We start from the raw sequence: 23,061 nt of genomic DNA, 5'->3' as shown, positions 1-23,061 counted from the left end.
TAGATCAAACCCATGATCCCAATTATCCAAATTAGGGTTGTTTCCACCATAGAATCTATAACAAAACCCTCTCCCATCAATATTCACCCATTCCATTACGTTCTACGGATCGAAAAACGGATTCGGTGAGTAAAACACTTACATTTAGCCTCAAGAATGGTGAAAAACGAGTAGGAGTCGCCTGAGGTTCGTTCTTTATCTCTAAAAGTTGAAAAGTGCATAATAAGGTCGTTTAGGAGTTTATTAACGACCTTAAGTCGCGTCGAGCCCGCCACAGCGGCCCACATCCCATTGTAGCGGCCCCGCCAAAGTGGCAAATTCCAGTGCCAAAGCAACTGGAATGAAACAGAGTGCTATTTGAGAATTCCAAAATCCCCATTTCACAACACACCATCATCCCATGACACTCAGAAAATACCCGTTCACGCTAAGATCAGTTTTGAGAGTTCTACTCACCCAAATTCAATTTCGTAAAGTCGTACGGGATCCTTAACGTCTCAACTATCCACTCATGTAATCAAATTCATTAATAGATCTCTCATTTGTTACCAGATTTCACTACACCTTAAAAACTCCAATTTCGTCCAAATCTGGACTAGGTTGAAAAAATTCAATTACTACGAAAAAGTTTTTCGGCCCCATTGACATTTCCATAACGACGGAAATCACGTCATTACACCTTCTATTTGTATGCATTTTCTTTAATTATAATCCATTTGTTTATAACTCAAATGTGCAAACTATATATGTAATACTTCTGACTGCTGATGATAATATAATGTAACATCTTCTACTTTCTGTCTTCTTTCTTCATTCCATTTGATTTGTGTATCAAAAGCTTGAAGGGATCTTTTTTAATTTCATAAACTTGTGGGCCTAAAAAGAAGCAGAATTGTCCCAAAGGAAACTGGTCCACTTTAGTTTTCTTTCTTGTTACTGTTATTTTAGCTAAATGATATTATGGCCAAAATGTACAAGTGCTTGATTTAATAATAATGAAAAGAAAGACAGTTCAGTGCACAAAGCATTCCACGTTCACATAAGGTTCAGAGAAGGGCGCACCCAAGAAATGTGACGTAGACCGTATACATTATTTCTTTAATCAATTTGAAGAAAGGTATCAAGAATCTTGTTGTAAAAAAGGTAAGAATATGAAACCACCAAGCCAATGGGGTTGTGGGACAAGATATATAAATATATATGGTCTTAATATACTTAAAGAGGACTATATATCTAGTTAGAATAAAGTGGCAAAATGCTTTCCTTTGCAACTTGCAAGAGGTTCTGCTTTAAGAAAGGAGTGGGGCAGTATAGTATTTACTGAAAAAGTTTCTATGAATGGTAATGTTGCTCATCTTTGAAATATATTCTTTCCCTCACATTCGAGGGTGTGACATAGTAATCAATAAATTATGTAAAACAACAATCAAGATAGATATCAGAGTCTCAAATTCCAATGGAGATTAAAGACGCCACATAAGTAATTTATAGCAGAGTTATATGATATCCGTGTTATAAAAACCATAAGATAATAGATATCTAATAAAATAGTGGCATAATACATAAAATATGTATTTAACATAGCTTCAATTGACATTTATGTCTTCCAACTTTGGATGTACACAAGTAGACACTTAACTTGTATAAAATTGAACAAGTAGACACACACATTCTACGCGACATAATACACATAGTATGCCACATAGGACACAAAATTGTCATGAAGGACGTCACATAGGACAAATGTGTCTATTTGTTCAATTTTATACAAATTTAAGTGTCTACTTGTGCACACTCAAAATTGGAGGACATAGGTACCAAATGAAGCCAAATTAAGGAGCATATTTATGTATTATAAAGTACGCGCAAGTTACTTGACACAATTACTATAAAATTTAAAATAAAATGTTCCTTGGCTTTGTGGGGTGGGGGGCCTATATATAGTTTGCACTAAGGTTTTATTGATACTTCCAACAGCAAATTATGACTGTAATGCCACCAAAATGGAGAACACCAATAGAAAAAAGTGGCATAATAATGAGGTAGAAGAGAACGTGAAATTAACAGTAACAGCACAACAGAACAAAGAAATCAACTATTCATTTGACCCTTTGAGATTTGTAAGTTGTTGAAAAATCATTTCATAAAAAGAACAAATTTGAATAATCATTTAATGATTTAATCACAAGAAGGTGGTGCTGGTGGCTGTTTTGGTTTGGTGGTAGACAAAATAGTACTACAAAATAGTGTTTTCCTATCTTAACTATTGCTAAAGCTCCTCTTTTGTGCTCTCTAATCATTAGACCTTAAATTATTAAAAACAATTCCACCAATCACCCACTCTCGCAGCAATTTCAAGTTAATATACAATAATAATTGTGTTCATAGTCACGTATTTATACATATTTCATGAATTTCTTAATAAAAAAAAAATAGGACTATGCAAAAGTTTGTGGTTCGCGTGAACCCAATGTTATGTTCTACATCTGCCACTGACTAACCATTAAGTTATCAATGATGTGTCCAGGGCCAGATTCAGCGCAACTCGATTACTTTTATGAGATATCCTCTACCTCGCCCGCTAGCATAGGATTCCAAACAACTCTGTTACTAAAACTTAGGCCGATGAAAATAAATCACGAAATTAACACACTTTTCCATGAAGAGATTCAAAGAACACCAAGGTTAGAGGGGCAAAGTATGAATAGAAGTGATTAGTTTTTCACTAATTACAAGTAATTTTATTGAACTATTTGCTCAGGGACTTTCAAATATTAACTCTGTTTTTTTTAGCTTAAAAAATAAAAAAGGATAAGAACATAGAGAGAGCATCAACTATCTTGAGAAGGCAACATTTCCTGTTTAGAGTTGATGAACCTTCGTTTCAATTTATTTGTCATACTTTTCTGTTTCAAAATAAATGTTTCTTTCTTCTTCTTTTTTTGACTACTCTTCCATTCTAATTTTTCATTGACATGTTTAAGACAATGTTTCTTTAATTTAACACCACAAGATTCAATAGTCTTTTTTACTTTTTAAACTTCGTCTCAAGTCAAAATCATACAAACAAATTGAAATGGAGGGAGTAACAGTTACCCTTCCCTGTGGGAGATAAAAGCTTATTCTGTCAAGTTGATTCATATGAAAAGTAAACAGACCCCGGCATGCTGCTTGATGAAGTGGATATTGACTCAGCAATTATTTAGGATGAGGTGAATTTGGTACCACGGAATACGAAAGTTATTTTTCAAGAAAATATTTTTCGTGAAGAAGTTATTTTCTACTGTTTGGTTACCAATTACTCCCTCCATTTCAAAAAAAATGATCTAGTTTGACTTGACACGGAATTTAAGAAAATAAACAAGACTTTTGAATATTGTGATCCTAAATTAAAGTTATGTCAAATGTACAAAATTGTCCTTTAATCTTGTGGCCTTAAACATGCCACATGGAAAGTTGAAATAAAATGTTACCAAAAAAAGAAAGAGATCATTCTTTTTTAAACTAACTAAAAAGGAAAGAAAGTCATTCTTTTTTAAACGGAGGGAGTATATATGTTTCAAGAAAAACATTTTTAGTCCTTTTCTGTACAATTATCTTGTGTCTGATACAAGGCGAAATCGTGGCACCAGCCCCAAATTATGAATTAGCCTTTAGGGGTCATTTGGTGTGAAGGATAAACACAAATAGTCCTGAAATAAATATTTAGTGGCACTTAATTTAGTGTTTGGTTGGAAAGTTTGGGATAACTTATCCCGGGATTAATAAATAGTACCGGGATAAGTTATCCCTCCCAATGGGTGGTATAATAATCCCATCATTATTTGTCATGGGATAAACTTATTAAATGACAAAACTGCCCTTCAAATACTAGTTCATGCTGATATTTTTGGTTCCTCTGCTTCTTCAGCTGACTACATATCTCATTACGTCTAAAAAAAAATAACTTTGCCTATTCGTGCTTCTGCTAGCTCGTTGTGAAGAAAAGGGCAATCACCCAATATATACACTACTATTAAGATGGGAAATGAGCTTCTCTCTAGTGTTTCAACTTTTGTTTACACAAGACACAAGTTTGCTTGATCAAGTCCCCTCTTCCCTTCCAACCCCCAAACAAATTGTGTTGAAGTTTATCATTTGTTGGACTTGGACATATGGTACTGTCATACAAATATAGTGATTTTGGATGGAAAATATGTGGAGTATTGATACCTCCGTAATTGACACATAATTGAACACAAAGAATATTCATGGGAATTCATACATAAAAATAATTAAGTTAAATAAGGTGGAGATTTGTTTTTAAGAATGAATAACTAAAACTCTACTAAAAATATATATATACAAAAAAGCTAAAAAAGAGAGGGTATTTTTGTAATCAAACCACTTATTTTTAGGAAGTATGCCATAGTTATTAATTATTATCTTTAGTACAACAAACCAAACAATCAATAAGAAATAAGGCCAAGATAACTAGTCTCAGTTATATCCCATCATAACTTATTTCAACATAACTTATCCCAGCATAACTTAAATTCAAACCAAACGACCCCTTACAGTTAAATTAAGTTTTGCCAATCTTGGATAGGTCTATCGGAAATAGTCTCTCTACCTTTCCAAGGTAGGGGTAAGACTCAAGACTGTGTACACACCACTCTCTCCGTAGCCTATTGGTGAGAGCACAGACTGTGTACACACCACTCTATCTATAGCCTGTTGGTGAGAGTATACTAAATATGTTGTTGTAAGGTTGTTAGCCCGGGATTCCCCGTAATGCCAATTGCATTTTTTCTTCCTTTCCCTTGTAGTAACAATGAGCAAAAGGACAAGATGAAATGAATGATGAAAATAGTGCTTCTTCTACAGAGATGAAAACAAGGAAATACTACAAACTAAAACAACCACAATATTCTCAAGGAACTTTAATTACTTGACTTATTGCTAACCATCTTGAATTACCAATAATATTAACACGAAACAGTGCTCAGCCTTCTCACTAAACCTTCTACATCTCGTACATTTGCTTGCTGAACTCTATGAATCATCGCAGCAGCAACATAATTATCTTAATCTTCCAACATACTTTAATCAAACCTCTAAAACACTCGAAAAGACAGCAGATGGCAGAGCAGCGCGTGTTTTTTGTTTTTTCTTAAGAAATATTGATATCACATAGTATTGTACTGACCAAACTGAAGTCCCTGCAGAATAACACTATGCATTCCATGTTCATGCAACTTTAGTCCATATGTTTTGAATCCTATATCTGCTTTTTGATTTGACAAATTGTACGGTTTTTGTGGAGAAGGAACAGAGTTTTCAGGGGAATTGGAAGATGTATGATTCTCGGGCGATATAGATTTCATATCTGTAAGATTGACAGTGGTAATGTCATGTATACTTGATCTTCTCTTATCTTTACCCCCGGAAAGCTGTCTGATAAAATATTTCTGAGCATGACTCGCTACTTGTGTTGGAGTTCTTGTAGTCACAAAATTGCGAGATATATTTCTCCAATCACCTTTTCCGTACTTTTTCAGCCCCAACAGAAATTGCCTGACCAAAATGTAGAAAACAAATTCAAAATTGCCGTAGCATTAATAAAATTTGTAACATGAAAGTCACACAACTCAATTTTTTGTAACAGTAAAGTCACTAAACTAACCTGTGTTCTTCCTCGGTCCATGGGATTCCTTTTTTTCTTTCATATTCAGAAAATCGATTTGATGTGTTTCTCTTGCCATGAGATGGACCATAGAATGGTTTGTTGAAGTCATGGAAGACGCCTTCTTCTTGATCATGATTAATCCAATCCAATGTGAATGAATTAGTACTAGGAACTGTAGTCATGTAGCCAGGTACAGGTATTAATCCAGCTTCAATATCAGTAACATCATCAACCAATTCTCTATACTGTTTGATCACATCATTCACCGTCTTTCCGGGGATCATTGCTGCTACATTATACCATCTATCAGGAGTTTCCTTATCAAACAACGCGAGCGCGTCCTCAAACATCTTGTTTTCTTCAGTAGTCCATTTTGTTCCCTTGTTTTCCTCAAATAACCAATTTGAGTTTCTAAGGTATGTTGCTGCTTCACAAGGAGGAGAAAGAAATCCCATTTCCCTGCTCATGTTTTCTTGTTCATTTACAAATTATAAATGGCAGCCTAGCTAGTTGTGTTTTCTTGGTAAAAATGATGAGAAGTGGTTTTTCATTTTATTTTTGACATCAAGAAGGGGAATCTGAATAAGACTTTTTGGAAAGTAGTATAAGGTGAGGAATCTAGAAATTATGACCACCAAACTTTCCAAAACCCAAGGAAAAATAGGGGGGAAAAGTAGATCTTGCTAGTGAAACATTAAGCATTTGAGGTCTTAAGGTGTCCTATAATCTACACTAGAAAGTATAAGAGAAGCTACTAATGGAAAAAAGAAGAAAATAGAGTTACTATTATATAGTAGTAGAAAAACTAGGGCATACAAATGAAGGGGCAAACTTAGAGAAAACAGAAAATTAACTATTTGCCCCTCTTGTAGAAGAGTTTTAGAAATGTTTGTGATCAAGTAAATAGCTCTACGAAAGAATGAAAATGAAAAGATTTATACAAGTTATATGTTGTGTTACCATTTTATAGAAAATCGTTAGATATGAATATATTATATGTCTGTGACTTGTTACCGATGCTAAAAAAAATTATATTACGAATAAACAAGATATTGAAGAATTGTTCATAGATAAAAGGATTCTTTACTTTTTCATAATAAATTGGAAAGTGTATTATAGGAATCAAAAAGTATATAGTGAAAGACCTTAAAAGAAATGCATGTGCATTTGCTAGCATTTTGTTTCTTCTATTTTTATCTTAGTAATATAGATATATGTTGGTATTTCATTAGGCATGACAGTTAGGAAATAAAGAACAAAATATTTGCCAACTCACCTTAAGTATTCTTAGAATGGCGTTACTATTTCTTTTTGGACAAATTTTTAAAAAATAAATATTATTCGTAACACACTATCTAAAGAATCGTATTTTTTATATTATTTATAAATGGTTTAATTTTTAATTTTTTTCTTATGTCAATCAAAAACGACCATTTAAACTGAAATAAAAAAGTTTTTTTAAGTATTATAGAGAGTAAAAAATATAGTGTTGAGATGTCATTGGTTTATGTGGGAGGTTTATTTTGGGTGTATAGAGATAGAGATCCTCAGACCTCAGTCTTAAGACAAAAAGGACAACCTGTCATTGCCCATAGAGCTGCCTGTTGGGACACCAAGAAAAAAAAAACACTCAGGACTGCATAGGCATTGATACTGTTATTCTTTCTTTTCTTTTCTTTGTAGGTGAACTGTTTTGGTTATTAATACGGATGTTAAATGGACGAATTGAATTGAATTTGAGTAGGTTAAAATACACAGAGTTAATGGAGTATGTAAATGGTTTTATTAAAGTATAGTATTATTTTAGTGGGTATAAATAATAAGACTGATTTTTTTTCATGTAACTCATGTAATCACTAATGTCATAATCTGCTAATAATTATCCTCTCAAAGAATTCTTACCATTTATAAATAGTATCGAAGCTAGAAATTTTATTAAGGGTGTCCAAGAATAAATAGTGTCACACATACGCACGCATGAACGGGCGCACACACAAAAAAAATTAAAAGAGAATATTATTTTGTTGAAAAAGTGTTTTTACTAATGGAGCTTTGGATTTAACAATTAGTTCAGAGTTACTTGAGTCATAGACGTTATCGAATTATTGTATATATCTTAAATGGGACAAATCAAAAATATTAATGTTGGGTCGGTGCAGTAAAGCTTTATTACTCCTTAAAAGAGAAATATTACCACTTCAACTTGAAGATTATATTTTCACCAACATGAGTTAATAGATGGATGAGTTTCAGATGGACTAAAAGTTTATAAATAAGTGATTCAATAACCATATAACTCAATTTGTCCAACTCTTATTAAATCTTAATACATATTTTTATAATTTCCTTATGTATTTAATCAAAACAATATTTTTGTTTGATAACAAAAACATATATCTTATCACGACAAAGTTTTTTATGGATCAATTTAAATGGCATGTCAGTTCAATTTTTAAATGTACTAAATTGAACAGATTAAATGATTTACACTAGTAACCTCAAAAATAGTCTATTAACAAAAATTCAAATTTAACATGTTTTGCCGTGTTGACAACACTTTTGACCTTAAAAAAAAGTATCCAAAAGCTCTTTAGAAATTTGTTTAAATTATTAATTAAAAAAGATATATTTGAAAAAGTAAATTTACTACCTTTCAGGCTTCTTTAATCAACTTTTGAATTTGATGAATTATTGATTCTTGTCTTTTTTCTCAATGGATTGTGACTGCGTTAGGAGATCCGTTGTTTCTTACTGATTGGCCATAATTATTGGGTCTCTCTCACACACAACACTTTCCTATGAAGAAGATATATACTCCCTCTGTCTCAAATAAGTGTCATTTTCATAAGTACGTTAATTAAAAATTTTATTAATATAATATGTAATTTACTAAGCTATTTTTGTATTATAAATGTCTCTTGAAAAATGAACACTATTAATAAGATGAAGTATAAAAATATACTAATTTTTATCTTAAATTTCTAAAGTAAAATTTATTGTGGGACGATTTTTTTTTACCAAAGTAATAATTATTTTGAAATGGAGAAATTTTTTACTTAATTTGTTTCAAATAGATATATCAGTTTTAACTAAAAAATTTCTTATAGAAGTTGACAGTTTACCTTGATAAAAAGACTAATTAATATTCTATTATGTTATGAAGTCATTTGGTAGAGTGTATCAAAAAAGTACTCTAATTTCATTCCGTTCGAAAGTCATTTGGTAGAGTGTATCAGAAAAGTACTTAATAGAGTGTGTTGGTTAAATTGGAATTGGTAATGTTCAGATTAATCACGTTGAGATTATGTTTTATTCAATGTTTAATTTGGTGTATAAATTATTTTATTTTTAACCATACTTATTTATATTTTAATAATTTATATTACTAATATCATGATTTGGTATGTATTAATTATGTACTCTATATTTAAAAAATAAAAACATTAACTAGTACACCCACAACATTAAAAATGATCATTAGCGCGGTAATTAATTAACGACAATAACTTATTAATTACAGCTAAATATGTATCTTTAGCGGCAATTAGCACTCTTGGTATACGTATATGTCCCTAAATCCTTTAGCGACATTGGTTCTAATGTCACTTAACTAATGTCGGTAAAAACTTTAACACTCTTTATTAATGTCTACATTTATTACCGCTAAAAGTTATTTTTGTTGTAGTAGTGATTGTACAAACGATCATTTAGTGTCAAGAAGGTCCCATTACAAAGGAGTACTCTTTTGATTATCTTCCAATTAGAAGCAAATCCACATGAGGGTTAATTTAATAGTACATGTAAAATATTTTCTGTCATGATTATGTTATCATGAGATGACTGTCTTGAATTATTTGAAATCATATATTCTTTTTGGAAATGATTGTATGGACTATCCCACATTTTAAGAGTGTATGATATAAATAGCTTAACTATTTTAATATGAGTTTCACCGGTTGATATACATCTCAAATTAGTGACTTATATTAATTATCCAAAAATAATTTCAGGATTATTTCAAGAATTCTATTTGAAATGCAACAAGTGTATGTTAAATTTAAAGCTAATGATGATAGAAAAAATAAAAAAATAAAATTAATGAAATGTACGTAAAATGTACGAAATTGGAATTGAGGGAGAATAATTGGAAACAAATGTGATGTGTCAATATTTATATGTTGATACTATTAAATAAAGGGTTTGCATTATGTGAAAGGATTGATTGATGTGGTCGGTTATTTGCTTGTATATAATTGGACTTGCTCAACCAAAAATAAACAGTAAAAAGAAGAAAAAAAAGAAGAGAAAAAACTACACATGCAGAAGCCAAAAATATAAAATAAAATACAAGAATCAAATGATACAAGGGTAGTTGGGTCCAACTGTACCTATTTAATTGGCAGCATTCCTAAAGTTGATTACCTTCTAAAAAAAAAGTTGTTCCCATTTCCTTTTATGCAATGACATGCGTAGGAACAACATCTGATTCATTGATTCATCCCACAAAAATCTTTGATTCTGTCTACGATCATAGAAAGTCTTTGATGAATCTGATGTTGCTCCAACGCATTTCATTGCACAAAATATCATAATACGAATTTACTATCAATTCATGTCATTCATCAAGCATTGAATCGTTTAGAATGTACTTAATTGATACAGATCTTTTTTTATACATGTTATTAAAATTAGTGTTTGTTCACTACACAATTGGTACACATTTTTTTGACTAATTTTGAAAAAATGTTTAATTTTGTATCCGGACCATTTGGTCAAAAACTATATATATACACACTATTTTTAAGTTAATAACAAGAATCTGATATCTATAATATTATTAAGGTTATTTGAAGTTAATAAGTGTATGTAATTTACTACGTTAGATTTTTTTGCATAATAAATTTATCTAGTAATATGAATATTTGAATGGTTTAATTTAAGGTCTAAAATATTTTTATCATTGAAAACAAAAACAATTTTATTTGTATTTATTTTTATAAAGATTTTGCACTCTTTTCTTCCGTGTAACTTTCAATATTTTTTAAAGTAAAAATAAATTGATAAATCAATATTACAAAAATTTTAGGGCGCCAAAGTTTTTTGAGGCTTAAAACAAAAGCTTTACTAGTCTTCACTTTGTTTCGTACTTGTATCACATAATTCAAGATGCTGTTATCATATGTATAAAAAAAATGGAGAATTTAAAGTTTATGGAATTTATATAATGATCTTATATAAATTATGCATGACAGGTCATTGTAGCGGGTCAAGGCTTGTCTTATCTGCTTTAATCTGCTCCTTTTACTTTTTTATTAAAAATGAAAAATTACTTATCACCTAATCAGACGATAACAAATTCACAACCTTCATTGGACGTTGCTAATACCTAATTGTCATGAATCATGATGTATAAATCAATTTATATTTTTCTCCTTCTTCTGTCAAGAAACTTACTATACAAAATTATTCATGTCTTTTTTAAATGAACACAGAAAAGTAAATTACAATGGGTTTATGTTGAGCTCAGTGGATTATAGTGGGAGTTGCATCTCATCATATATAATCTCTTAATTAACCATGAAGATTGCTTAGCTAGTACTGTGAATATGTGATTAATTAGCTTGTTAAACTAATTATTTTCTCCGTTCATATTTAACTTGACACAACCTTAAAAAGTCATAAATAAAATGATAATTTTACTGTATAACCTCTAATTATTACAAGTCATCTCATTTACTGGGAAATGAATTTGAAATAATTAATATGCAGTACTAAGGGTAAAATAAATTATAAAATGATAAAGTACTTACTTGGTTTACTTTTATTTGTCCACTTTGGACGTTACACGTTTCTTAAAAATAATAAAATATGAATACTTTATCACAATACTCATATTATTTGATGTGTAGTTTCAGGTCTTGAAAAAATAATTTAGAAAATAAATAATTAATAGTATTAAGGGTAAAGTAGAACATCTATTTTTAATACAATAAACAACTAAAAGTGGACGGAAGGAGTACTACCTTCGTTCACTTTTAATTGTCATAAATTTTTTTTAGAGTAAAACTATAAAAATATTTGACTAACATTTTACGAAGTTTTTTTTATCATATTGATATGCAAAAAATTATAATTTATAGTACTTTTCGTATAGTTTTTGAATATCTTATTATTTTTTTAAAATATTGAATTAGTGTAACCTAATATAATTTTGAATATTAATTAAATTGACTTTTGAAAACCATAACATGATAAATAAAAGTGGACAGAAAGAGTAATAGATATGCATTGGAAATCTTAATTATATGTTTATTTTCCCATTTCAACAAACGAAGAATGTTTACTGCTGACTTTGTGTGTCTGGGAAAAGAAAGAGTACTAATTTATTTATTTTTATATTTTTTAAAAGTTTGAGTTTCTATAAATAGAAAGATTCTTTGCTTACCATCTTCCCCAAAAGAGTGCATGTGGTTAATACATGAACGACTCATGAACTCATGGGGACACCAACCAATACACAACTAATATATACTGTAATGTCCCCAAACAAATCCATGTATATATGTATTCTCACTGTCTCAATTCATATGAGTTAGTTTGACTTGATATTTATTTTAAGAAAGAGAGAAATATTTTTTAAATTTATGGTCTAAAATAAGTCATAGATATTTGTATGACATAAATAATTTCACTAATGGTAAATAGAGATTTTAAAGTTAATTTGTTAGTAAATATAAAAATATATCTTTTTTTTTAACGGAATACAAAAGGAAATTAAACAAGTCATATAAATTGGAATATAATGGCTTAGCTTGGACTAATTTTTTGTTTTTCTATTTTAATATTTTCTTTTGAGGAAGGAAGACGAATTCAAGGGACTCGTTTGATTGTAACTTGTAAGTAAGTTATTCCAGTATTGTTACCCCACCCTCAATGTAGGATAAAAAGTAGAGCTGTCAATATGGGCTAGCCCATCCCATTCGGGCTAACCCATACAGGCTTTGGCATTTTACGGGTTTTCAGCATGCATTCAATTCTCCAAATTTGCATAAAATTTGGATAACTTGAACCAGAAATCAAATTTGTTATCTCATGAAATGGCTCCAAGACTTCACATGTTTTTTCAGCCCTTCTCCATTGATCAAATGTAGGACAAATTTTTGGTGTGGGCCAGAAAATGGTCGGCCCAGCCCACAAGTACGTGGGCTACAGGCTTGCCGGGCCAGCCCACTTTTTTTAAAATTATATTTTTTTATAATTATTAAAATAAAGTATAAATTATAATTTAAAAATATTATCATAAATATCGATAAAATAATATTACATGGTGTTAATGTTACTACTTGTTAATCAAATCCACAAATAAAATTATCTTTATAATATTTATTAAGTTTTTTTCAAGTATAAGTATAAATATCTAAATAGAAATATTAACATAATTTTTTTTGTCACATTAAAACACAAAAAATGTGACAATATTCCAACCACAAAAAAGTTAAAAATAAACTCCTTACAAAAAATCATGAAACTTATGACATATCTAATATATCATGAAATGTATGGCGTATCCAACACTTCATGATCATCTTCATCAAGCATATCTGAATCAGCTTGTGGCAAGGTTGTCTTAACATCTTCATGTTCATCTGCAATTTATATGCGGTTTCAATTAGTTAAATATTAAATAGATTTTGAGTTTGGACTCTCTTTAATTTTAAATTTTAATATTATATTATATTTTTTAAATTATTTTTATTTGGCCCACGGGCCGGCCCTACCTATATTTCTCAAACCCCACAAATTAGCAGGCTTATTCAGGCCAGGCTAAATAGCCCTTTTCTTAAATGGGCTCCAAAAATCTTAGCCCAGCCCTATTAAATTCTGGGTTAGGCCAGGCCGGCCCAACGGGCCTAGCCCATATTGACGGCTCTAATAAAAAGAAACACTACGATTTTTGGATAACTAATTTTGCGATAATTCATTTCGTGATTTTATCCAATCAAACATGGGATAAACTCATCTTAAATTAATTATTTCTTATCCTTTATATCAAACAAGCCCTAAATGATAAATTGTCTCCTGATGTATTTTTTTTTTCCACCTACTTGTGAGAAAGAAAAAGTCTCATAAACTATTTTCAATTGTGTGTATTATTGTGGTTAATTCAACAATACTATCGATCATTTCTTTTTGAATTATAACTATTAGAGCTGTCAATATGGGCTAGCCCACCCCATCCGGGCTAACTCATACAGGCTTTGACATTTTACAGGCCAGGCCGGGCTAGCCCATTTTTTGTGTGGGCCAGAAAACGATCGGCCCAACCCACAAGTACGTGGGCTACAGGCTTGCCGGGCCAGCCCACTTTTTTAAAAATTATATATTTTTTTATAATTATTAAATTAAATTATAAAAAAAATCATGAAACTTATGGCGTATCTAATACTTCATGAAGCATATCTGAATCAACTTGTGGGAAGGTTGTCTTAACATCTTCATTTTCATCTGCAATTTATATGCGGTTTCAATTAGTTAAATATTAAGAAATAACTAAATTGAGAATTATAATATTTAAATGTACACAAAAATATATTACCAGTTTGAGAAAAACCATGTAACCAATTTCGAGTAGCATCAAGTGTTTGGACATTTTCATGATGGATGCCACTTCTATACTTAGTGAGAACACGTCCACCAATGCTGAATGATGATTCTGATGATACAGTGGTAATAGGAATACTAAGTACATCACGGGCCATTATTGAAAGTTCTGGATATCTTTTAGAGTAATCCTTCCAATACATGAAAACATCCATATCTTGAAATTTTTCATAATCAAGCTTTGGTTCTTCTAAGTAAAGATCTAATTCTGACTTCCCATCGCTAGAAACAGTTTCATTCTCAAATGCTTTAAATTCCTATGAAGTTAAAAACATGAAAATAGTTAATACATGTAAGAATAGTAAAGACAGTAATACACAAAGAAAAAATATTTGATATAGTTAGAAATATATTCAATTTTTAACAAGATGAAAATTACTTACATTAAATACTTTGAATCCTTTGGGTTTCCTCCTAGCTTCACTTGGTGTAGTCCGAATAGTTGAAGAAGCACTAACAACATTTTGCTTGTTTGTATAATGATCGAAAAGCTCATACAATTTATTCTTCACAAGTGAGATCTTTTTTTGTGTGGAAATAGAATCCAACTTAGAATAACAAAAACTTAAAAATTGTAATTTCATGCGGGGATCAAGAATTGCTCCAAATGCAAGTACTACACTATATTGCTTCCAGTATTTTTCGAACTTCTCATGCATCTTTGAAGCCATATCCTTAATAACTTTATCTTCATTATTCAACTTCTCTTTCAGCATGCATTCAATTCTCCAAATTTGCATAAAATTTGGATAACTTGAACCAGAAATCAAATTTGTTATCTCATGAAATGGCTCCAAGACTTCACATATTTTTTCAGCCCTTCTCCATTGATCAAATGTAGGATAGTGTGTATAATTTCTATCATGTAAATGTAGACTAGAAAAAACTTTTTCATATGGGAGAGCACTTTCAAGCATCAAATATGTTGAGTTCCATCTAGTTACTACATCTAAACGTAAACCAAGATTAGTTTCAATTCCAACTTGCTTAACACATTGCTCAAACTTTTGCATTCTCCCATCTGATCCTCTAACATGCTTAACACTTTCCCTAATTGCAATCAAGGAATCAATAGCTGCCTTTAACCCTTCTTGAACAATCAAATTCAAAATATGAGCAGAACAACGCACATGAAAGAACTCACCATCACACACCAAACTATTTTGCAAATTAAGATGCCCTTTTAAAATAGTTTGCAAACTATCATTGGCAGTAGCATTATCCAAAGTAATAGAAAATACCTTCTTTTCTATATTCCATTCTTTCAAGCAGTCGTATATAACAGCAGCCATTTCAACTCCAGTGTGAGGAGGATACATACGACAAAAGTTTAGAATTTTACAATTCAACCTCCAATTTTCATCAACAAATTGAGCTGTTAAACAAATGTATCCCTCAGAAGTAGATGATGTCCAACAATCAGAAGCCAAACATACTCTATTAGAAATTTTAGCCAATTCTTGTTTCAATTTCTCCTTCTCTCTAATATACATTTTTCTTATATCTGCAACTTCTGTGTTTCTACAAGGCATCACAACATCTGGACTTATATAATTTATCCAATTCCTAATTCCATCATATTCAACAAAAGAATACGACAAATTATGCTTAATAATAGCTTCTGCAAGCATTTCACGTTGTATTTGTTGATCAACTTTTCTAGACTGTAGTTTGCCTTCTTGATTAATGAACATATGACCCAGATTATGAAATTTAAGCATTGGACATACCTCCTTATGACGACATAAATGTGATGTCCCATAATTTGTACCTTTGGGAGTTGTACCAACTTTAAAAATTGCAATTTTACAGCCAGTACATTTTGCTCTTTCAATTCCATCTTCCCCTTTGCCAATGTTTGTGAAATATTTCCACACATCTGATGTTGTTGGTTTGGTTTTTTTTTGCTTTGGTTCTACCGGCTCAGTTTCCTCACCACTATCTTCACGTATAATATTTGTGTCATCCATTAATTTTTCTATTTTCCTATGATAACATAAAAAAAAAAGATAATAAAAAAAAATTCATAAAAAAAAAAAATTCACATCATTTAGTCATTTAGATAGTGATAGATCTAGTCTATATGTATCAAATAATTTTTACGTAACAAATTATGTTTGACTATAAATGCAATTGCTATTGCAATATTAACTTAGATTATTGTAAGAGCTTATAATGTCAAATTTTGAATTTGTTTATGCGTTTAGGGTACATCGAGCACATAGAATGAACATCGAATAAAAAATAATAAATTAAAAATATAACAAAATTAAAGAATTGTAAAATAAAGAGGGAAAAGTAAACTTACTTGTTTTTACCAGAGAATAAGCTTGAATAGTGATTCCTTAGAAAATTACTTGGACTACTAGTCTACTACCACCAAGAGAAAACAAACTAGTAAGAGAACTAGAGAAGACGGCTGCGGATGGTGAATAAATAAACTACGGTCTATTAGTGATTCCCTAAAGATTTTAGGGAATTAAACTTTAAATAGATTTTGAGTTTGGACTCTCTTTAATTTTAAATTTTAATATTATATTATATTTTTAATTAATTTTTATTGGCCCACGGGCCGGCCCTACCTATATTTCTCAAGCCCCACAAATCAACAGGCTTATTCAGGCCGGGCTAAAAAGCCCTTTTCTTAAATGGGCTCTAAAAATCTTAGCCCAGCCCTGTTAAATCCCGGGTTAAGTCAGGCCGGCCCAACGGGCCTAGCCCATATTGACGGCTCTAATAACTATTTTAAACAAGAGAAAGATTATCCACTCAAGGCACATTGATTTGTCTAAACATATGAGTGATGAGAAATGAGAAGCCCACACAAATGATGGAGGAAGCACCATTCATATGGGACTCTTCTATATAAGTCCGTTTTCTTCTCGGTAGGGCCCCATAAGGTAGTTTTAGGGCTTAGCCCAATTTTTCCCATATATATACTAGTTAAAGGATAAACGATACAAATTTCACTAGTTTGAGAGTAAATTATTTCACTTCACGTGAGTTAACAATATTACGAATCTTATCAGAATTTGGACTTTGAAATATACATGTACATGTATCTTGGATACATGGGTCAAAATCAGGGTTCTAGATATATTATATCCAAGTTGATTGTCATGTATGAAACTTCAGTAAGCAGTGTTGATATTTATAGAAGGCAAGTTAGAAATTTAACTATCGCACTTATAAATAAATTACATCCTTAACTCATTGGTTTAAATTAGTTTTAAGCTAGAGGAGGTCTAGGGTTCGATACTACTTAACCACATTTTTTAGAATGAGTACGTTATATTTTGCAAAAATAAGCTTAGAATGAGGTTTGAACTCGCCACCTAAAGCTTATATTTTTCAAAAATAAGCTTAGAATGAAGTTTAAACCCTCAACCTCAAACACTAAAAGTGGACGATGAACCAACACTAGTCTATTGTTTTCAATTAATAGTGTCATTTTGTTATACATATCCCTTTAAACATAGTATTAATATATATTTAGTAAAAAAAATCTGACAAAAGGGTGTCGACACCCCTTCGCTCAACGTGGGTCTGCCCCAGCTGTTATGAAATTATTAATTAGTGCGACAATATTTAATTGTTTCAAATTATAAAGAGAATTAGTAAATATGGTAGGGATATTTATGTAATGAGATATTTTTCCATAAAACAATGGTGTATGTATATGACTACTCAAAGACAGATCATTGTAACTTCAAAAATCTGGAAAGAGGACTTATCCAGAAAGTTCAGAAATGTAATATGAAAATATACTCAAACCAAGATTAAAACCTTGCTTTAATTAACCTAATTACAACCATTAATATAAAAATATGACACATCTCAAGCATCCAAATAAGAAGTTGAAGAGATAGAACAAAATCCATAGATAATAACATTAAAATAACAAAATTAAGTACTACGCACGCTGTGCAGTTGCACTTTTTGCATCAATAAGCTTGGTTACAATTTGATAGCATGAATGAACTTGATACATCGCCAATTTCACCTCCTCGATTGCCAATTAAGACGAATTGAACCTTCACTAATGACAGGTTTCATAACATCGATGCCAACTTCACCCAACAACACTTCTAGTGTACTACTCAGCATCTTTGTCTTCTTAAGAGAGAGGGGAATTTCCCCCCATAAAACAGCAACAGATCTCCATTATTTACAATATCAATTTCCATAGACACAAAATGATAAATTATTTATTGATTTTATAAACTGGACAAGTAATGTCGGACATCCCAAAATAGTATAATAAACAAGTAAAGATAGACAAAGAGAGGGAGCAACTATAATTCACATTCACGACTCCACAAGGATTGTCTAACATTAATTGGGAATGTAACACCAGGTAAAAAAAAAAAAAAAAAAAACTAAATGTTGGTTTTTTAGTAATAATTGTATTTGTTTCTGTTGCTCCTAAACGCACACGCAAATATACGCTATTGTACAAATGATAAAGTGATCTAAAAGTCGACTATCGAATTCACAAATACTTATGATATTGTACTCTGCTTTCAGACTTAACTACTACCTATTTCCTCTAGTTTACCTTTTTCTCATTTTAAGCTAACTTTTCTATGTAGCGCTAATCAACTTGACAAGTCCCACAACTTTTCTTTATCAAAAGGAATCTTGAGTTATGAGGGGAGTTGTCTTGGTGAGTGAACACAGTAGAGTAGTTGTGTTGTAAAAATTAAAGGATTACTGAGTGAGTTAATGTTGGAAAAATATTGTACTTAATATCTCAAAGAAATTATTCCATCTTCAATGACATTTGAAAGAGAATTGATTCTATAGTTTTAATGGCATTGGATGCTTATGTTGGATAGTTTTTGCCTGAGAATGCGATTTCATTTACAAAAAATTTAAAGTTTGTTGTGTATAAATATTAGACACTGACGTGAATATTTTTTAAATGAGACGTATCTAATCCTCACAAAAAAATAAAAAAGAATTTTATAAATTTCATTTTTAGTATTCAAAGAATTATGCGGAATGGGTTGAAATAAGAATTTTACTATGCAGAGTCTTCACGGATTTATGCGAATTTCCACTCCGTACTTGAGCTGCTAAGGGCCAAGATAAATGCTCTAGTACCACTTGAGCTGCTTTTTTTTTTTTTTTGGATTAAAGGGACACAAACAGAAAATTAAATAACTGAGAGCAACATTGATTTTTCATTGTAATGGTAGCACATCCAAATAAGAACATGAAGAAATAACAACACTAGAGAACCAAATCAAGTTATACTTATTACTACTCACTTGCAGTTGCACTTGTCGCATCAGTAATTAGCTTGCTTGCAATTTGATAGCATGAATGAACTTCATACATCGCATATTTCACCTCCTCCTCCGATAGAACCGAAGACGATTGCCAATCAGGACGCATTGAACCTTCACTAATCACAGTCTTCTTGATATCAATGCCAACTCTACCCAACAACTCTTCTAGTGTACTACTCAGCAGATCTGGCTTCTTACAAAGCTTACCACTCAAATAACCAACATCAACAATTCTATTCAATACTAATTTTTGGCCTCTACTTCCAGATATATATGACTCAGTAGAATTCTGGCACAAGTGTCTAGGACCTATAAAAGTGATACTTTTGTCCCCCAGAAGCTCATTAAGAGGAGAGGGGATAACAGTTAGATCATCCAAGAGCATCATCCGATTAAATTGAATAATTAGGCACCGATTTTTCACATGAAACAGCAACAGATCTCCATTATTCACAACATCGATTCCAACAAATGGATCTGGAGTTTTCAATTCACTCCTAAGTGCCGAAATGCTACTGATCGCCATAGCTTCGCGGTCAGTGACGGTTGTGATGACAGTCTCCTCACCAATTTTCACATTGTAAGTGCTCGCTTGGACCAGCCAAGAAAGGGGCAAGCGCTCTGACATTTTTTCACTCTTAATACATTGTCTCCGAAAACTATGCGCTCCGATTTTTAGGCGGCAACAAAGGAAGTATTTATAGGATGAAAAATCCTTGGATTTCTGAGCAAAATACGAAGAATTTCAAAATTTCTGGACGGATATTTGGGTGAGCTGTGCGTAAGATCGGTACGAATTTGAGATGAATCTCGAAAAGTAAAACGGAAAATTGGAGAGATATTACTGAAGGAATCGCTTGGAAGCTTGAGGGAAGAGAAAAGGAAGAAAAGAGGCGCGCGTGGGTTTGCTGAGGGAGGAAGAGAGTGAGAGTACGTGGGGTATAAAAGGGGGTGTACTAAACGGATTAAACCGAATAACCAAACCAAATCAAATCGAATTTTTATTTGGATTGATTTTTTGGTTTTTCGGATTGGTTTTAGATTAATAAATTACTTTGTTTGGTTTTTTGGTTTGGTTTCAAATTTTAAAAAATAAAAATCGAAAAACCGACAAAAATTGTGTTTTAAGTTTTACTTATGATTTATATTAGAAACAATATTTAAGGGATTAAATATTATTACTTTGGTTATAAATGTTATTAATTATTGATATAACCGAATAACCAAACCGAAAAAAGCCGAACCGAATAGAGGAAAACCAAACCAAACCAAATTGGATCGGATTGGGTTACACTTTTACAAAACCCAAAATCAAAAATTCAAACCGAATAGTGTAAAATAAAATCAAAAAACCGAATGCAAACCCCTAGGATATAAGGGATTTGATTTTCTTAGTGCCTTTTGTTTTTCCATGTCCACATTAGTGGGATACAATATTTTCGTGCAAGTAGTCGGTGACCTTTTATTGTTGGGACTCTTACAAAATGTTGTGCCACCTTTATTTATTGCTTCAAAAATGTAAAGTATATTCCTACTCTTTTCTATTTTATAAAATTTTCTTAAATATTAGACATTCGAATACATAATTGGTTGTCTAGATACATTAATTGTGATACATTATATATGTGGCTGTTGCGTTAAAAAGGGAAACAAAATAGAAAATCAAATCAAAATCTCATAATTTACACTATTCAGTTCCTTTTTACTGTGTCAATCAAAGAAATGTAAATCCTAAAATAACTGACCAATTCAAAATTCAAAATTCAAAATCCATGTTCATCTTTGTCCCTGTTTCAGCGAAGAAACTTTCGAGTAGGATTCAACACTTTTGTTGAAAATTTGATAAGATACATAATGAATATTTTGATTTTTGACTGACACTCTCGAAGGAAGAAAAAATCGAAGATCATAGCTTTTGGGTTCTTCAAATTCTACACAAATCTCACTATGATTGACAACCAGGACCTGGGTTTCCTTGCCAACTTTCTTGGTATCTTTATTTTGTGCTGGTGGTTGCTTATCATTGTGTGATGGCAAATCCCAAATATGAAGGCAATTGAAAGTTGTTATTTTATAATTAGCTTGGGCAAAAATAGTTATGTTTATTTTCCATAGCTTTAATTTTTGAGTTAAAAGATCTGATAACAAAAGATAAGCAACACATATTCTTGTGCTTTAATCATTATTTTGCCATTCATGAATTTGTATATTGATCGATAAGTCATGATACATTAATGGTTAGAACTTGATACATTAAAACTTTGACGTATAAGTTATGGGTTTGCAGATTTGTGAGTTACTGTAATGTTAATATAAAGTATCAGATACATGTGAATTTCTTTTTTGATTTTTGAATTTGTATATGCATATATAAATCATGATACATTACTGATTTCAACTTGATTTATTTCTAGTTTGAACGTATATGTGAGTTAGTGTGTTGTTAATATAAGTATATGAATTTCTTTATCAATATATGAAGGTATGTACCAATTTATAAACTATCGTGTATCTAGAGTTAGTTATCATTAGGTTGTTGTGTATCTTAAATTGAGTTAATTGATATGTGATGTATCTCTAACTTCCAAATGTGCGCAAGTTGTTCCGTCTTCTAAATTTATTTATTCAGTGTATAAAGGTGGGCGAAGATACGTACATTGTTTGCCTATAGAGAAAAATATGTAACTGTGGGAGATTTCAGCATAACGAGATACCTTGTGCGTACGCAATTGTTGCTGTGAAGAGCAAATGCATTCCTACTGCTCTGATTACTACAAATTAGTTGCATTAGAAAACACGTATGAAGTTCCAATGGTTCCAATACCGAATAAGGACGATTGGTCAGTACCGAATTTGTTTTGGAAGAAATTGTCTTGCCACCTAGGTACAAAAAGATGCCTGGATGACCAACGAAAAGAAGGGAAAAAATCTAGATGAAAAGATAAGCACAAACACAAACTGTTGTGGACGTTGGAAAATTAGGTGGGTGGAGAGGAGACAATAAATTTGAAATTTTCCTACTTTTATTTTTTATTAGGAAAGTCATTTTGCTCATTTTTCAAGAAACTTGTAATCAAAAATAGGAAAATTAGAAAAGATGTTGAAAAATATTTTCCTCCGTACCAAACAGTGTCTTCTTTAAAAGTATCATTGACATTCATGGTTACGCAACTCGCAAAGATGTCCAACATTATTTAGGAAAGGATGTCCATAGATTTCCAGAATACAAAAAATGCTTAAGAAAGAGAGGACTCGGCAACCTATCATTGTAATCGTAGCACATCCAACTAAGAAGTTGAAGAAATAAAGACACGGAGAGGAATAGAATTTATAAATAACAGTACTACAGAACCATATCAAGTTACTACTCATTTGCAGTTGCACTTGTCGCATCAGTAATTATCTTGCTTGCAATTTGATAGCATGAGTGAACTTGAT

At 31.3% G+C, this 23,061-nt stretch overlaps 2 protein-coding genes and 1 pseudogene across 4 annotated transcripts; 1 reads left to right on the top strand and 2 right to left on the bottom strand.

The window, feature by feature from the left end:
• Positions 1–4,814: 4,814 nt before the first annotated feature.
• LOC102588148 (transcription factor DIVARICATA-like) lies at positions 4,815–6,552 on the bottom strand. The gene is made up of 2 exons (XM_006349407.2): positions 5,666–6,552; positions 4,815–5,556 (listed from the first exon to the last, which is right to left on the bottom strand). Exons 1-2 carry the CDS (start codon positions 6,133–6,135, stop codon positions 5,169–5,171), a joined length of 858 nt encoding a protein of 285 aa, XP_006349469.1. The 5' UTR covers positions 6,136–6,552; the 3' UTR covers positions 4,815–5,168.
• An 11,591-nt stretch (positions 6,553–18,143) lies between these two features.
• On the bottom strand, positions 18,144–20,557 carry LOC102587283 (uncharacterized). 3 transcript variants are annotated; one of them, XM_015309589.1, is made up of 2 exons: positions 19,603–20,557; positions 18,144–18,488 (listed from the first exon to the last, which is right to left on the bottom strand). In XM_015309589.1, exons 1-2 carry the CDS (start codon positions 20,249–20,251, stop codon positions 18,430–18,432), a joined length of 708 nt encoding a protein of 235 aa, XP_015165075.1. In that variant the 5' UTR covers positions 20,252–20,557; the 3' UTR covers positions 18,144–18,429. The 3 variants fall into 3 exon arrangements, with proteins under 3 accessions (XP_015165075.1, XP_006349467.1, XP_006349468.1); XM_006349405.2 differs by having other exon boundaries at positions 18,144–18,445; XM_006349406.2 differs by having other exon boundaries at positions 18,144–18,442.
• A 966-nt stretch (positions 20,558–21,523) lies between these two features.
• Positions 21,524–21,709, top strand: LOC102587824 (dolichyl-diphosphooligosaccharide--protein glycosyltransferase subunit 4A-like; annotated as a pseudogene).
• The last annotated feature ends 1,352 nt before the right edge of the window (positions 21,710–23,061 follow it).

The sequence above is a fragment of the Solanum tuberosum genome, unplaced genomic scaffold, assembly GCF_000226075.1.
Source record: "Solanum tuberosum cultivar DM 1-3 516 R44 unplaced genomic scaffold, SolTub_3.0 scf00106, whole genome shotgun sequence".
NCBI lineage: Eukaryota > Viridiplantae > Streptophyta > Magnoliopsida > Solanales > Solanaceae > Solanum > Solanum tuberosum.
Note: the sequence above shows the minus strand (reverse complement) of the source record. Positions and strands in the feature narration are given on the sequence as shown.

Excerpts from the sequence above, each read along its gene's own strand:
- LOC102588148 (XM_006349407.2), bottom strand. The coding sequence starts at position 6,135 with ATGAGCAGGGAAATGGGATTTCTTTCTCCTCCTTGTGAAGCAGCAACA. Across the intron at positions 5,557-5,665 it reads TGGACCGAGGAAGAACACAG|GCAATTTCTGTTGGGGCTGA; the intron begins GTTAGTTTAGTG and ends CATTTTGGTCAG.
- LOC102587283 (XM_015309589.1), bottom strand. The coding sequence starts at position 20,251 with ATGTCAGAGCGCTTGCCCCTTTCTTGGCTGGTCCAAGCGAGCACTTAC. Across the intron at positions 18,489-19,602 it reads TGCGACAAGTGCAACTGCAA|ATCTGTTGCTGTTTTATGGG; the intron begins GTGAGTAGTAAT and ends TAAATAATGGAG.